This window comes from Propithecus coquereli, unplaced genomic scaffold (assembly GCF_000956105.1).
Source record: "Propithecus coquereli isolate 6110/MARCELLA unplaced genomic scaffold, Pcoq_1.0 Scaffold743, whole genome shotgun sequence".
Taxonomy (NCBI): domain Eukaryota; kingdom Metazoa; phylum Chordata; class Mammalia; order Primates; family Indriidae; genus Propithecus; species Propithecus coquereli.
In genome coordinates, this window is record NW_012153541.1 from 53963 (window position 1) to 71335 (window position 17373).

The following is a 17373-nucleotide window of genomic DNA, read 5'->3' on the forward strand; positions in this document are numbered from 1 at the left end:
GGGAGGGGCGGGGAGGGCAGAACTGAGCCCAGGCTCCCCCTGTACCCCCACCCCCGCCCCATGACTCGTGTTCAAGCACCTGCAGGTGGAATCGCAGGTCCTGGTGGTGGGAGACCCCAGGGGTGTGATGGCACCTCCCACCCAGCGCCCCTCCTGCGCAGGCAGTGGCGTTCCTGGTCCTGCTCCTCAGAGGTCGCACAGGAAGGCCCTGCGCTGCGCTGGGACGGAGATTCCACATTAAACGTGGTGACCACAGGCCTGGGGGCAGGCTGTGTCCAGAATCTACTTAGAGGCCAAATGCAGCCGGCGACTGGCTGGGGCCTTCCTGCGGGACCGAGGCCCCCAGCTCCGCGGGGGACGGGGGAGCAGAGCCGTCCTCCCGTCCTCGGAGGACCACAAACACCACAGTTTGGGCAGCACTGGGGGGCTGGCAGGGACCTGCAGGTCTGAAGCGCCCCCAGCCCAGCCGGCCTCTGACCCGCCCCCAGAGAGCCCAGCGAGGAGACACCGCCGTTGCCGCCTGACCCGTCTGGCCAGCACGGTGGCACTGCCAGGGTCCCCCCAGAGGCACCCACTAAGACCACCTGGCGGGGGATCCCCCCCCTCGTCCCGCCCTCTGCCCCACCCACACAGCCCACGTCGTCTCTGAGACTCCCATAAGCTGAAGCGCCTGGCAGACATCACCTTTGACGCTCTTTTTCCACCGTTTCGGTGTTCTTTAATGTTTTCCCTTGGCAGCCCGGCAGAGCGACTCGGGCTGGGGCTGCCGCGCCTGCTGCCGGCGGTTTCTGGCCTCATCTCGGCTATTTTAAGCTGATGAGACCCACGCACCTTGTCACTAATATCAGCAGTTTCATTTTTCCTGTTTCCACTCACTGTGATAAAACGCTCAGAAATAACCAAACCATTTCACAAATGAGAGGGGCCGTTCAGCCAGGCTCGCCCCGCAAACCCACGACCACCCCTCCCCATGCGGACTGGGCTGGGGGTCCTCCAGGGGAGTGAGGATACCAGCTCCCCAGGTCAGGAGGCATCTGAGGGTGGAAAGGTCTGGAAAGGAGACTGCCCAGAGCCTGGTACGGCCGGCTGGAGGGCAGTGGGGGAGGGGATTGGCGCGACCGTTGTCACCCAGCAGGGCCACCTGCGCCCCAGTCGCCACCCCGAGGCCTGACCGGTCACTTGCCCCCAGCAGAGGCTCAAACGCTGAGGCCCAGAGAGCTCAGAGGGACGCAGGACCCGGTTCCCACGGGACAGAATCGAAGCCCACCCTTCACTGCAAGGAGCCCAACGGAGCAGGAGACCTGGTCCCTCCCCCGGGGGTGGAGTGGCACGGGTGGGGGAAGGGAGACCCTGCACCCCTCCTGTCCCGGTCCCCCTTGTCCCTGCACCCCAGCGGCAGGCACTGGAGGGCAGCTCAGGCGGGGAATGGAAGTGGCCACAGCGAATAAGCAGAGAGACGAAGTCTGCCCAGGGAAGGGGCCCTGCGCGGAGAGACCCCCAAGTCAGGGCAGAGGCAGCTGCGCCCACCTGCTGCCCCCCCATCTCCCTCTCCGTCCCCGTCTCCCTCCCTCTCCACTGCTCTCTCTCCCCTCCCCCAGGCCGCCCCCATCCCTGCGCCCTCCCCCCATCGCCTCTGGCACTCCCCGCCCACAGGGAGCGGGAGGAAGAGGGGGTGGGGCGAGGGGCGGGTGCCCTCCCTCTGACATGACCTGGGACAGTTTCCTTTCCGCCACCACATCTGCCTGAGCAGCCCAGGAGGAGGAGGGGGCAGCCGGCGTTGCGGGCGCAGGCTGGCGCTCTGGGCATGCGGACCCCACAGGCTCCCTGGCCTGTCGTGTGGGCCGTGCTACAGCTGGGCTGGCGACCAGGATGGCTCCTAGGTACGTGGGGTCAGGGGTCGGGGGCTCGGGGCAGGGCTCTGGAGTGACCTCCCGCCTCGGTCCCTGACAGGTGAGGAGGGCTCCGTGGGGACAGCCCCCTGGACAGCCCAGCATAGCCACTTGCCCGGCGGCGCTGTGTGGCCTTGCGAAGGTGAAGTGTCCTCTCTGGGCTCCGAATCCTCACCTGGCAAGGGTCCTCTCTTTGCTCTGGGGCAGACAGGACCTCTGTCCTGTCTCAGCAGGTCCTCAGTGTCCCGTGGGATGGGGTGAGCCAGTGTCCTTCTCTGTGGGCCAGAGCCCCACACCTTGGCCCTGCGGCTCTGTGTCACGGTTCTGCCCACTGTCCTCACTTGTGTTTTCCTGTGCATGGGAACAGCCCCACATGGGGACCGAGCTTGGCTTTGTGACACCAAAGGTTAGATGAGCTGGGGACATTTTCCTAACGTAGCAAAAGTGTAACTGCGAGTAAAGACTGCTCATCTGCCCCGAGACATGCCCTCGTGGGCAGGGCACGTGCCTCTGGGCTGCTGGCCAGGACTGCAGGGTGTCCAGGGCCGGCTCTGAGCTTCCTCCATGGGCTCCAGGAGGGGGGCCCTGAGCCCCTGTACAGACTGCCTGCTGGTGCCCCCGGTCAAACTCTCGGCGATCCAGGAGGGGCTCCCCCGGGTTTGCCGAGCCCTGGGCCTGCGCCCCGCCACTCACTCCTTGACCCCCTTGCCCTGCCCTCTGTGCCCGGCTGGCCTGCAGGGGGGACGCCGAGGCCTGGGGTGGTGGCCAATGAAGGGCTAAGACGAGAGGCACCCTTGGGCCGTGCTGACTCCCTTCGGGGCTCCCGTCCTGGGGTCCCTGTGCCCAAAGGCCCCTCAGTCCCCTGCGGCCCCAGCCTTCACTGTCGCTGGCGGCCGGGGCTTCCCGCCTGGGAGCCCTGCTGCTTGTCCTCAGCCAGCGCCCACGGTCGCTCTGGGGACGCGATGGGGAAACTGCTGGAGCCGGTGGTGCCATGGCCCGTGGCCTTGTCAGAGCAGACCAGGCCTGGGGACGGAAGGGGTGCAGCTGCCGGGGAGGAGGCACCAAGGCACAGAGGGAGCGGCGGGAGAGTTGAGAGCGAGTTTCTGCAGCCAGACTCTCCCGCTTCCGCTTGTCCCTGCGGGATTCTCAAACGCAGCATGCCTCGGTTTCCCCACCCGCACCGGTTAGCACACAGCAGTTCAACAGGGCGTGGTGTGTGTTCCCGGGGCCCGGTCCATCCTGTCCCAGACTCGGCCAGCCCTGGCCGCAGGGATCTTTGTCCTGTGACACGGCCTTTCTCCTTCCGAATTTATTCGCTGCATTTATTACTTTGGTCCTTCCCACGGGCAATGGCCGCTTCGAGTGCGCCTTTCACTTGTGATTTGGGGACTGTCCCACACCCGATAGTTTGCCAGCCCCGTCCTCGTGCGTGAGAGTGAACGAGAGCACAAGCCGCCTTGAGTTCAGGTTGCGCTGCGTCGGTGAGCGTGGTACCCTGTGGCCACGCCACCTCTGTGCTGTCTCCTCGCCGGCCCCGGGGAGAACAGTGCCTGCCTGGCAGGGCCTTCCGAGCCAAACCAGACCATCTGTGGACGCTCCCCAGCACGGCCCAGGACACGTGTGTTAAAGTCAGGCTTTTTATCGTTTTCAACCTACTGTTTTGAAAAATATTATAGGGAAAAGTTAACAGACACAACAGTGAGCATCCTTCACCCAGAATCCCTGCTTGATAGTATCGGCGGGTTTCCTTTCAGTGTCAGTGGGCAGGAGCTGCCGTAACAAAGTGCCACAGAAATGTGTCAGACCCCGGTCTGGACGGGACGTCCGCGACCACGGTGTCGGCAGGGTCTGTTCCTTCCGGGGCTCTGAGGGCCAATCCGTCCCAGGCCTCTCCCCGGCTGCTGGGTTTGCTGTGGGCCTTTGGTGTTCGTGGTCTTGTGGAAGCGTCACCCCACTCTCGCCTTCATCTTCACACATGCGACTCTGTGCAAACATCCCCTTTCTACAGGACACCGGTCACATTGGATCAGGGCCCACCTGCTCCATCCGCAAGGACCCTGTTCCCAGCGAGGTCGCATTCCGAGCCCCCAGGCTGAGGGCCTCCCCACGCACCCACAGAACGTCCCATCTCCTCGCACGCAGCTGCCATTCTTTGACCCACTGGAGCGTTAGCTGCAGACACTAGAAGACACTTCGCCCCTCACACTCCAGCCAGGTCTTCTAGGGACAGATACCTGCTCACAGCACTCGTCCCCTCCAACAGCGGGTGAACCCAGGACTGTTGCCAGACAGGCTCCCGCCCCCGTCTAGCTGGCCCGGACGGCCTGCTTCCGTCGGGGCTGTGAGTCTGCTTGTTATTCCAGTCTAGACCGGGCCCTGCCTCCTCTGTCGCGGCACTCCTGTGTTCCGGAACAGTCTAGGGATGTGTCCGGTATTTGCCCGAGGGGGGTCAGGCTTGCATCTTGGCCAGGAACACCACAGATGGGGTGTCAGTCCTTCTTGGGGTGCCTGTCGGGGGACCCCATGATGGTGCCCTTCCCTCTGTGGTAAGTAATGGCCCGACAGTCTGCCGAGCGAGGCTTTTGCACCCCAAGATGGGTCTGGCCGAAATGGGGTGTTAGGAGGTGCTGTGGAATGTGCAGTCCGTGAGGCAGCCTCCCAGCCGACAGCAGCTCCCTCTGCGGAGCCAGCGCCCCCACTTCTAAACTCACCTCAAAGGCTGGCCACGCTTACACGCTCCCTCCTGGCCCTATGCGGGGCATGGTCCTGTCTCACTCCTATATGGATCCCAGTGAGAAGCTTGAGGGAGACTGTGAAACCCCACAAAACCCTGTAGATATGACTTCACCCTGCATCAGCCAGAGGTCATTGCAAAATATTTACCTTCTTGGCGGGACTCTAACAGCTAAGGTGGCCAGGAAGGCTCCCTGGAGGAGGTGGGCCTTGGGTGTGAGCTCCCGGGTGGGCCAGGCAGGTGCCAAACGGTCTCCCTCAGCCTTCCCACGCTGGGCCTCCGGGAGCAGGGGTTGCAGGGACAGGCTGGGGTGGGGAGCAGGGCACGTGAGCTCCCGGAAAGTCCTGGCCCTCGCCCCACCTGCCAGCCGGTGGGGGCTGGGGAGGCCGGGAGCCCAGCAGAAAGGGCCTCCCTGGAACTCACACAGCAAGGAAAAGGCGGTCCCCGTACCCACTGCTGCAAGTAAACGGACATTTCAATTTTTCATTCCACAGACAAGCACTTTGCAGTTGCCTAGACACTCGCGGTGTGCGGACAGAGCAACATCCCAGTCCGCTGCGCCTCCCCGCCAAGCTGGGCTCCCAGCGGCACTGTGGCTCTGGCCCGCCTTGCCCTCTCTGAGCACGTGGATGCCGCTCATCCCGCCCCCGTCCTAGTGCGCTGGTACGGACACACGTAGGGGGACGCGCTGGCTATGTCCATCCCTGCAGCCGCCCCGGCGTGAGCGATGGGGACCCACAAGTGCTGCCCGAGGTGTCTGCTGCCGCGAGGGCCGCCCCCACCCCGTGCCCCGTGTTCCCAGAAACTCAGACACACAGAGAGCCGGGCACGTCCCTTGTTCTGTGCTGAGGCCACCCGATCCTGAGCTCGTCACAATGAGGTCTCCAGCCCTGTGCCCTCCAGACCATTCCCAACAATTCCTTGGGACCCTGACCCTGGGAGCCCATCCTCCTGTGACCTCCTGGGTCACCGAGTACTGGCTGGGCGTCCTCCCGGTGGTCCGGCTGCACTGTGGCTCGGGAGGGGCACTCCCTGGTCAAAGCCGGCTGTGGAGCAGCAAGAGGCCAGTGTCTGCCCCACCACGTGTCTGTGGGGAACCCCCTTGGCCTGCCGAGGGTGGCCTCTGAGAGAGTCCCTGCCACCTCTGGGCGCACCAAGAAGACACTGGGGGACAGGTGTGCAGGTGGAGGCAGGAGAGTGCTTTGGAGGTGTCCAGGGAGCAGCCAGGGGGCCAAGGGCCACCGGGAGGGACTCAGGAACCACAGGGGCCGGGGCAGGACCAGGCAGGCCAGGGGGTCCCCCCGCACCAGCTCAGATTTCATAAGCGAGCAGGCGAGTGACTCCCAACTGTCACACGTCCAGGTGTGGGACAAACGAGGGCCGGACCGAGGGATGGCAGGGAAAGGACGGCCAGGGTCTGTCGGCAGACGTCCCGCGGGGCCTGCCAGGACAGCCCAGAGGCCGGGTCGTGTCAGGCCCAGAGCAGGGCGGGGCCACGGCCACGCTGGCGCTGCAGCGCCCTCGGGTCTGGTGTTCCAACGCCACAGCGCGGTTTTGCCAAATCTGAGCCCAACTGGTACTATTATTTACTTAACGCTTTTCTTGGAAGAGGTTCATGTTCCTTGAATAAATGTATAAAGATGCGTATTAGTGTGGCTGCAGGAGGTTCCCAGGGGGACGTGCGGTTGCGTGGGGTCTGGCCCACAGGGTGCTGGGACGTGCAGTGGCGTGTGGCTCAGACACGCAATGTCAGAATGAAGAAAGGGCTTGCCAAGGCCCCACGGTGTTCGCGTCGCCCCTGAGCGGGGTCAGAGAGCAGCCCCGGCTTCACGGAGCAGTGGGCCTTGCTGACAGGGGAGGACCCCACCTGCACCGGCCACCCCCAGCCCAGGCCTGGCCCCTCCCAGGCCACCTTGGCCTCCCCAACACCCCGTCCCTCCTGGAGGGTGCGACAGGCACGCAGAGCCACACAGCTACGTGGACCACCACCCACCCTGCACAGCCGCCTGGGTCCGGCCTCACGGCCCCTCCACAGGGGCCCCGACTCCGGCCACGCCACCTCGTGTCCAGCGGGCACTAGACGGCTCCGCAGGAAGCCTGTGCCGGCCCTGTCTGCCACCAAGACTGGGCGGGGGCCCACAGGCTGGGGGGCGTGGGGGAGCTCAGGGTCCTCGCCCATAACCACCCACAACCAGATCCTCCCTGGTCTCACCTCTCACAGTCATCCTGCGCTTTCCAGACATCTCTGATTTCCTTCCTAAGCAAGAGGGGTCACTTCAGACACCTCATTCGCCCACGCGAGGTGCCCGGTGGGGACGGGCATGAGTCGGTCCTGGCCACACGTACCCTGGCGTGGCTCACTCTCCTCTCGTGCCTGGCCCCACACAGCAGGACCTGAGCTGGCCTGGCCACAGGGGCACTGGGGCTGGCTGCCCGCTTCCTCCTCGGAGCCCCGACTGCTCCGTGGGTGGTCCCCACACTGCCCAGAGGCCGTCTGCCCCAGAAGCAGTAGAAGAACCTGTAGGAGAACCTGTAGTAGCCGTAGCTGTGGCAGCCACAGCCTCCTTCCTGTCACCATGTGCTGGGGGCCAAACCCAGCAGGCGTCACGGGAATGGAGCTGTGAGAGCACACCCCAGGACTGACATCGCAGGGCTGGGCCAGCACTGGGGAACCAGTGGGGGACAGGACGTTGGGTGGGCAGGAAGGTCACCTCGCTGTGCTGCGGGGAGATGGCTCAGGTCTTGGTCTTAGTCGGTGCCTCCCCCGGAAGGAGGCCACTTTCCCACACGGCTGGGGTGCAGGCAGGGGCCACGGGGGCAAGGTGGGCTTCTGCTCTGCTCTGCCCCTCACTCCGGCACCAGCACACACCCGGGGTTGGGTCTGCAGCAGCTTCAGCCTGCACTTCCTCTCTGCACCTCGGTTTCCCCACGTGTAAATCAGGGACCACGGTAGAGCCAAGTGCAGCCTTCCCAAGGGGTGAAGCCCGGCATGTGTGGGCCCTTTGTCCCTCCTGGGACCCCCACGCCACTGCTGGTCACATGGGCCGAGATGGGGGCTCCTCTTCTCCCGTGCTCCAGCGAGCACATGTGAGTATGTGCGGGTGGGCGTGAAAGGGCGTGAGCACGTGTGGGTGGTGTGGTGTGCATGTGTGTGAGCACGCGTGACAGCGTCCATGAGGCAGCGTCCTCGGCGGGAGAGCAGCCACCACATCCCTGTGCAGGGTGTCTGGGGATCGTGAGGCCCCACTGCTGTCACAGGAGCGGCGATGGCCCTGCTGAGGACTCCGGTCCCCAGGGTCCCAGCTCTGAGCTTGTCCTGAAAGCGGGGCAGAGGCTGGACCCTGCTCCTGCCACGAGGACCCACTGCCTCCAGGGCTGGGGAGACCCCAGCCCGCCCAACCCAGCATCCCTCCGCCGAAGCAGTGCAGATGGGACCAGGGCAGGGCACTTAAGGGTCAGAGACCAGGTGGGCAGAGCTGGGACGTGCGGGGTTAGGCCTGTGTGGCAGCCCTGCACAGCCCTCTCTGGGGGCCTGGAGACTAGAGGGGAGGGGGGAAGGCTCTTGGGGGAAAACAGGGTTTGGGGAGAAGCCCCCAGCCTCAGGTCTCGATGAAGGCGAAGGTGAGCGCCCAGCCCCGGGGACCCTGGCGGAGGATCTGCCCAGGATGCTACCGGGCTGAGGGCAGCGGGGGGTGGGGGGGTCTCACTGGCTGCCCAGCCCCTCCCTCATGCTGGCCACTGCTCCCTCTCCACCCCTCAGACGCACCCGACAGGCCCCTCAGCTTCTCCCCCGCCCGGCTCACAGTGCCCGAGGGGGCCAACGCCACCTTCACCTGCAGCTTCGCCAGCACGTCGGAAAGCTTCGTGCTGAACTGGTACCGCATGAGCCCCAGCAACCAGACCGACAAGCTGGCCGCCTTCCCCAAGGACCGTAGTCAGCCCGGCCAGGACCCCCGCTTCCACGTCACACAGCTGCCCAACGGGCGCGACTTCCAGATGAGCGTTGTGGCCGCCCGGCGCAATGACAGTGGCATCTACCTCTGTGGCGCCATCTTCCTGACCCCCAAGACACAGATCAAAGAGAGCCCCCGCGCAGAGCTCACGGTGACAGGTGCAGCCCCCGAGACAGGGGGTGGGCAGCCCCTCCTGCGCAGGAACAGGAGCCCGCAGGGGTAGAGGGGGCAGGGGCTCTGTCGGTCACTCAGGGCCATAGTGACTGACCCCTGACCTGGGGAGGTATGCCAGGTGGGAGCGTCCACATGGGCGCTCTTCTGAGGAGCCGGCCAGGTAACAGCTGGTCACTGCACAGCTGGGGTCCTGCAAGGCCCTCAGGTCATGGAGAGGGCAGGGCAGGTAGCCCTAGGAGAAGGGGAGCACGTGGAGGCCGCCCCCCAGGACCCTGCCCCCGAGGACCCAGCCCCAGAGGACCCTGCCACTAACCTTTGTCCTTTGTGCCCTTCCAGAGAGAGTTGTGGAATCTCCCACACCACACCCCAGCCCCCCGCCCAAGCCAGGGGGCCAGTTGCAAAGCCTAGTGGTCAGTGTCACTAGCGTCCTGGTGGGTGTCCTGGTGCTGCTGCTACTGGCCTGGGTCCTGACTGCCATCTGCCCCAGGGCCACTCAAGGTAATGTCTGCCACAGCCCTGCCCAGCCCAGGCCCTGTCCTCCCTGGGCCCCTCCCCACAGTGAGGACCCTGCCCGGGGAGGAGCTTGGCTGGGTTCTCCCAGCGTCCCTGGGGTCATGCAAGCCCCAGCCTGCCCCCTCCCCACCTGCTCTCAGCAGGCTCTGAGGCCTGGAGGAGGCAGGAGCCTCCGCACCCCTGGGGAGAGGCAAACCTCGGGCCCCAACCTTAGAGGTGTGAGGTAAACAGGACGGATGGGGGTGAGCCCAGGATAGAGGGGTGGTGAGAGACACCCCTACCACGTGACCCCTATGAAGGCTAAGGACACCCCACACCCTGACCCCCACGAGGGCTGAGGACACCCCACAGCCTGACCCCCACGAGGGCCGAGGACACCCCACACCCTGACCCCCACGAGGGCTGAGGACACCCCACACCCTGACCCCCACGAGGGCCGAGGACACCCCACACCCTGACCCCCACGAGGGCCGAGGACACCCCACACCCTGACCGCAGGAGGCGGATAGAGCTGACCTCTACCTGCTCTGCCACGGATCTGGAGCCTGGGCCTCCTGTCTTCCAGCGGTGGGGTGTGTGGCTGGGCCCCAGAGCCCATGTCCTCAGCCATCTCTGTGTCCTCCCCCACACGCCTTCCAGACACGTGCCCCTCTGCGCTGCGCAGGTGGAGACGTGCAGCATTCTGTGCGGCCTCACCTGGGAGGGGTCTGTCCCCTGCAGTGGGCGCCTGGCTCAGCAATTCACGGACCAAACGGGGGCCCCTCATCATTGGTGGGGGTGAGCTGGGTCAGAAGGTGTGGTGCCCTCTTGGGCCCAGACAGCCTCCCGTCAGGGACGGAAGACCCCCTGGACAGGCTGACGCAGCCCCTTGGGGCCAGGGCCCCGCTAAGACCACTGCCCTGGGAAGGACTGCTCGGCGTCTGCCCTGACTCCAGTGTGTTTCTCTGCAGCGGCCGGAGGAGCCCGACGTGCCGACCGACCCCCGGTGAGCCTCGGCCCCGTCCCGTGAGACCCGCCCCCTCCACCTTCCTGGGGGGGCCCAGGTGCCTGGGAACCCTTAAACTTGAACTTCTAGCCAGGACCCTGCCCCCCAGGTTCCCCGGCAGTATGACCCAAATCCCCAAAGCCGAGTCCTGGTACCTGGCCTGCCTGTGGTCTCCGAGCACGTGGCCGATGGCGGGGGCACGCCTGCAAGGCCGTGTGTGGCTGGAGAGAGGGCAGCCAGAAAAGGCACGTTTTGGAATCTAAATCTGCAAGAATGCCAGGCACATTTCGGAGGAGGAAACTGAGGCAGAGAGGAGCTGCAGCTTGCCCCGGTCACACGGAGGGGCAGTGGGGGGACAGCCCTGGCCTAGGCACAGTGCCTGGGCACACCTGCTCTAAGCGAGCGGTCCCAGGCTCGGTGATGGGCATCCAGGGTGGTGGCTCAGCCCGGCAGGTGCTCCGGGCCCCTTCCCCGGGCAGGCATGGGGGACTGACTTCCCCCTTCCTCTCTGAAGGAAGGAGCCCTGAAGAAGGAGGACCCCTCAGCCGTGCCGGCGTTCACTGTGGACTATGGGGAGCTAGACTTCCAGTGTCGAGAGAAGACCCCAGAGCCCCCTGCCCCCTGCGTTCCTGAGCAGACGGAATATGCCACCATCGTCTTCTCCAATGGGCTGGGTGTCTCGTCCCCAGGCCGCAGGGTCTCTGCCGACAGCCCTCGGGGTCCCCGGCCTCTGAGGCCTGAGGACGGACACTGCTCTTGGCCCCTCTGACTGGGTTCCTTGGCCGCCAGCATCCTGCAGACCTCCCACTGTGAGCCCAGGATGTGCTGGGCACACAGCGCCCAGGGGCTGAGCGACCGGGAGACTGCCCCGTACCTGTGCCAGCCCCACCACAGGACTCCGACTTAATGCCACCCAGAGTCTGGGCGGCGGGGTCGCTGTCCCTTACAGTGAGGGCCTGAGTGGGACACCACTTCAGGCTTTGCTGGGACAGAGCTGGCCCGAGCCCGGCTCTCTTGAACCACTGCTGCTGCTGCTGTGCAGGGCTGGGGGGGAGTCGCCGTGGCCCCCAGGAGCCTGGAGGTGGGGCCTATTCAGAGACTGCCTCGGAGTGGCCCCGTGAGGCACCCCATAACCAGGAGGTCCAGGGACACGCTGGACGCAGGGCCCGAAGCCGTCCCTCAAGGGGTGCAGGGCAGGAAGTGCGCGGGGCAGGAGATTCTCCAGGGGCCACACTCCCCCAGGCCTGGAGGAGTTTCCGGGAAGGCCAGAAGAGTCCCGGCTGCGTAGTGAGCTCCTCCTCCTCGGCAGCCCCCCTTGGAGCCCACTCCGCCTTCCCCACCCACCCTCCGGCTGCTCAGGGGGGTCCCATGGGCAGGGGGAGGGGCGCGGCTGGCTCTGGCCCCTCCTGGAGGGGTGAGGGGAGGAGGTGCAGGCATCCAGGGATCCCCTCATGTGTCCAAACTGGAGAGTCAGGTTCTCTTTGCTGCCCACTCACAGTGCTATTTAGAGGGGCCTTGGCTGGGTTCTTGCAGGGCGTGGGTGAGGTGGTGTAGGCGTCCCCCATCCAGCCGGGCACCCCACAGTGAGGCCTGGCCACCCCTTGACATGTGGCAGGATGGCCAGGGTCCAGGTTGGCAGCAGGCACCTGGGTGGTGGACCCTCTTCCTTTGGTTCTATTACATTTTAATTAAACATGAGGAAAGCTCTGAGTTCTGTCCTGCCTGAGTAGTTCCATTGTGGGTGGGGGGCAGAGGCCTCTGCGCGGCTGGCTCAGCCAGGCTGGGGCTGAGGACAAGGACAGTGGCTGGCATCTGGAGCCTGGCCCAAACCAGGCCCCCCGCTCACTACCCCAGAAGCACCAGGCCCTCCCGGCCCTCCTCACCTGGTCCACACTCAGGCGCATGGCCCCCCACGTGTGAATCCCTCCAACTTCACGTGATGGTGGGCACCATGCTCCCCTTTCCAGGGTCCCACGGCCCTCTGCCCCCAGGCCACCTTGGCTGGCCCAGGGCAGCCCCTGAGCAGTTGTGCCTGTGTCTGCGTTGCTCCGGCCCCCACATCCCCGCTCCCTGGGAGTCCCACCGGGGAAGGCCCTCACAGCAGGGTGGGTGGGCTGCACCAGGCTAACACACAGCATTGGTGGGGTCCCTCCCCCAGTGCACGGGGCAGGGGAGACTCAGCCCAGGGAGGGGCACACCTGCTGCAAGCCCCATCACTGTGCTGCGGTCCTCAGCCACTGACAGCCCAGCCAGCCGCCCCGTCCCTCCCTACCCCCAGTCCCTAGAACTCACCCTGTGCCTGCCACCCTGGGGCCCCGTCCTGAGTGAGGCGAGAGGTGGAGTCACTGTGTCCACGTCCCAGACAAGGCAAGGAGGGAGCCTGGTTCTGGAGACTCCAGACGAGATCGGGTGAGGCACAGCCACCCAGGGACTCTTCAGATGACGAAAACCTGAAGGGCCTCATGGAAAAACTACTACAGGCAGTAGGAGAATGTGGTAGAGCAGCAGACATAAAATTAACACCCAGAGGAAAATGCCTTCCATATATTCAGATAATCACCAGTGAGAAGATACAGTGGCAGGAAATGTTCCACCTCCAACAGCGAGAGATAAGATAAAACTTAACGATAAACGTGCAACCTGCTGGAGAAGAGAACTCTGGCTCTTGGTTATGTGACCCAAAATAAAATCCTAACCCCCTGCATACTGGACAGCCCCCTTCTTGGCCAAGGGGAGCCCAGAAAATCCGCGAAGCTGAGTTCCTGGCCACGAGGGGAGAGAGGGCAGACGTGCCCCAGACAGTAAGATACTGAGCTTCTGAGAGCACCGATGGCCACGGAGAGCAAAGGCCAAACTCCTGCAGACCACCCACCTGCTCAACAGACCCCTCGAGTCTGAATCCTGTGCTTGTCTCTGGTCAACAGACTTCCTTGTCCTAACTGAAAACATTGCAAGCCTTTAGACAAAGCTTTATTTCTTTAACCAATTCCAAATCGAAGAGTCTTTGAACGCACCTATAACTGGTAAGCCCTGGCTTGGAGATGTCCCGCCTTTTGGGACCAAACCAATGTACACCTTCCATGTATTGGATGATTTTACCTACAATTCCTGTCTCCCTAAAATGTACACATCCAAACTGCAGCCCAACTGCGGTGGGACCACTTGCTCGAGACTTCGTGGGCCTGGCTCTTGGGTCACACATATTTGGCTCAGAATAAACCTCTTTAAATTATTTTGCAGAGTTTGGGTTTTTTTCTTTTAACAGCTACAAGGACTCGACTTCACAGACATGTCAGTTCTTCCTACTGAATTTATAAATTTAACATCATCCCAGTAAAAACCCACATTTCTGAAACTGTGACACTCATATGGAAAAGCAAACAAGCAACGGCCAAGGAAACCCTGAAAAGAAAGTGAAAGACGACCAGCCCCTCGAGATGGAGCCGCAGGGTGGGATGGCCCACAGAAAGGCAGGGCAGGCCCGCCCGGGACCCAGACCAGGGAGAGAGAGTCTCACAGACGGCGCCGGACAGCGAAGGTCTGATGCACCCGTGCTGCGCACGCTCACGGATCCAGCGCAGCAGAGAGACCCCGCGAGCAGCGCAGGAACTCGTGCGCCGCCCCTGCCGGTGCAGAAGCAGCTCCAGCCTTCGACTCCGTGTCAGAATCACCCATGGAAGAGCCCAAACGCACCGATCGACCGGTCGGACTCTAAACCAGAAAACAAGAAATGCAGCACGGCAGAAAAGCCCCCCTCGGCACCCTGTGGGGACGCTCGCACCCTCACGGGCGAGCCGGTATCCGGGTCACGTGGAGACTGGGAAACCTGGAAAAGTCCGGTCAAAACTGCGGCAGGAAGTGAGCAGGAGACCTAACCGGACAGTTCACAAGAGATGTGTGCATGCGCTTGCATGCGTGTCTACACGTGTGTACACGTGTGTGCACACACGGCTTAGACAATACACATGTGTATATGTGCGTGCATATGTATTTCTTAAACAGTGAAAAGATGTTTGATTTTACTCATAACAACAAAGCTACAAATTAGATCCTCGCCTAGGAGACTGGCAGAGCTGTGGACCTGCCACCTGGGGAGGACGGGCGCCATCGGGGGATGGAGCTGGCCCCTCGGGAGGGACAGGACAGCTCCCTGTCCCCAAAGGCAAGGAAGGTAGGGTGGTGTCAAAACGACAAGCAATTTGAGCATAAAAATACACCAAAATTAAAATTAAAAATCAAATAGATTAACACATTTTGAGCACATTTAAAAAAACAGTTCAAACTGATTCTCAAAAGAAAAAAGCAAAAGAAAAGCTCGTGGGGAGGGGAGGAAGCGGTCGCTGACCTTGAGCAGCGGCGCTGGCTGCCCAGGGGCAGGGCGCTGGGGGCTGGTGCAGCTGGGCTCAGATAAGAACCCGAGAGAGCAGGACACAGTCAGCACTTTGCATCCCGCCTTCCCGTAAGCGGCCCCTGCGCCGCCTCGCACTCACTTTTTCCGTCCGGCTCTGCCCCAGTCGCTGTGTCACCGGCCCGGGCGGGCGGCGCCCACCCCACCCACGCTCCTTCAGCAGGTCATCCCTGCCTGCCAGGCAGAGGCTGCCGCTTCAGGAGGGCCTGGGTGTGGCCCGGCCTGGGGCTGCCCCCGCCGGGCCCCCAGTCTCGCCTGGAATCCTGCGGGCAGCTCTGCCCCACTGCCCTCAGGGCCCCTTGGCCGAGCTGCCTCCTGTCTCTCCTCCCCACTCCCGAGCCCAGCCCACCGCGTCTTCCTCTGCGGGCGGGACCTGGATGTGCCTGCTTTGGGCCCAGGTCCCGCAGGGCAGCAAGGGCAGCGTCCCGGCTCTGCAGAGGGACGTGCTGGACCGGTGGGGCTTGGCCAGGGATGTGGGCTTGGCCGGCCACCCTCGGCGGCAGAGGCGGAGAGAGCTGGTGACCTGGGTGCAGCTGCAAGGCTCTCCAGAGGCTGGCGGGGCACTGAGCAGGGCCAGCGTGTGGGTCCTGGTGGCCTCAGCCCCAGCGGGTGGGTGGTCCAGGGTGGACGGACGCCACTTTATGTCTGGGTGAGGCGCCTGAGTTTTTGGAGAGTTCAGGATGTGGAGGGTCCTCGGGAGGGTGATCAGGCTGGTGTGGCCACACGGGCGTCCGCCGCACCACGGGCCCTCAACTGTTGCACCGTCGCCCCCTTCTTGGGCGTCATGGTGTTTTCTCTCCTATATCCTGGTGAGGCTGCCCCTCCCGCCACCAGGGCCACCTGCGTTTGTGCAGCCCCAGGGTGATGCCCGGGGTTGCGCTGCCAGGGGCAACTGGCCAGGGCTGTCAATGCCAGGAACAGCACAACCACACGGTCATGGGACCCAAAATAAATTGTTACATAACGTAATATTATTCGGCAGTGGAAAGCACTGAGGTTTGCACACCATGTTCACAGCAGCACCATTCACAACAGCCACGAGGGGGAAGCAGCCCAGGTGTCTGGATAAGCAGAAAGTGGCGGCTCCGTACAATGGAACATCCTTCAGCCGTGGAAAGGAAGGAAACGCCAGCACCTGCCACAGCGTGGACGAACCTTGGGGACAGTGTGCCGGGGAAACAAGCCGGTCACAAAAGGACAAATAACATGCGATTCCGCTTACACGAGGTCCCCAGAGTAGTCGAATGCACAGGGACGCAGGCAGACTGGTGGGTGCCAGGCCCAGGCAGGGGGCGGGGGTTAGTGTCCCGTGGGGACAGTCTCAGTTTTGCGAGGTGAAAAGAGTTTCAGTTTCGGGGCTGGGAGATCAGCCCCTGAACCGCAGACGGGTGGGAGCAGGGGCCTTGGCCACCTCCCGACCTGGGGCTGCCCCCGGGCTGCGTGCGGGGGAGGGAGGGCCCCTGTGTCAGCCTCCCCCCTCACTGATGTGTGGAAAGGGAAACTGAGGCCCAGGGAGCCGTACCTGTATTAGTTAGGGCCCTCCAGAAAAAGAACCCATGTGGTCTGGAGAGAGAGTGGGAATATGAGAGAGAGAGACAATTGTTTTGAGGAGTTGGCTCCCGTGGTTGCCGAGGGCAGCAGACGGAGACGCAGGAAGAACGGAAGCTGCAGCCAGGCCCAGAGACGGTCTGCAGGCCGCTGCCTCCCTCCAGGACCCTCAGTGGACTGGACGAGACCCACCCACGCTGCGGAGGGTCCTCGGCTGTACCCAAAGTCTCCCGACTCAAATGTTAATGTCATCTTTAAAATACCTCCACGGCAACATGAGACTGCGTCTGACCAGACGTGTGGGCACGGTGCCTCGCCGAGTCGACACTGAATCAACCGCGTCGCAGCACCTCCAGGCCCAGGCGAGCTGCGCGACCAGCGAGAGGGACCCCGAGCTCGAGGGGCAGCCAACGCTGTGGGGCGGGGCTCCTTCGGCCGGGGGGCCGTGAGACTGAACACATGGACAGCCTCGAGATGATAGAAATACTGTATAACCTTGTCCTACTTTTAGAAAGAAAATGCTTTTTTAATATATTAAATTTTAATAATTTATAATAGCTATACTTTTAAATAATAAACTTTATTTGTAAAGCAGTTTGGAGTTTACAGAAAAATTAAGCAGAAAGTAGAGCATTCCCAGACACCCCCCCACACCCCCACACACACGGCTTCCCCTGCTCTTAACATCTCGGTTCCTGTGGTGCGTTTGCTGCCGTCGATAAACCCACGCTGACACATCGTTGGCACCCAGAGCCCGCGGCTTACAGGAGGGCCCCGGCGCTGTAGGATCTGTGGGTTTGACACGTGTACGGTCACACACACCCTCCGCTGTGTGCCACACAGAGCAGCGCCACTCCCGAAAGCCCTCTGTGGTCCACCCGTTCCTCCCTCCCTCCCCCAGCCCCGGCAGCCACCATCTTTCACGGTCTCCACGTTTCTGCCTTTTCCAGGACCTCCCGTACTTGGAGCCAGATGGTACGCGGCCTCTCCAGACTGACGCTTCACGCGGCAGCAGGCATTTCCGTTTCTTCCCTGTGCTTCCAGGCCCGCTGGCCTTCCTCTTCAGCACCGAGTGGCGTTCCACAGTCTGCGCGCACCGCGGCTTGCTCACCGCCCACCTCCCGCAGGACGTCTCAGTTGCTCCCACATCATGGCAGTTACGAGTAAAG

The 17373-nt window shown here is 63.2% G+C and overlaps 1 protein-coding gene across 1 annotated transcript; it reads left to right on the plus strand.

Annotated features, from left to right (window-relative positions):
- Positions 1-1804: 1804 nt before the first annotated feature.
- Positions 1805-11017, plus strand: PDCD1 (programmed cell death 1). Its single transcript, XM_012661933.1, is given in 5 exon segments — positions 1805-1880; positions 8384-8734; positions 9087-9257; positions 10223-10248; positions 10781-11017. Coding segments are annotated over 5 exon segments (861 nt in total).
- Positions 11018-17373: the final 6356 nt, after the last annotated feature.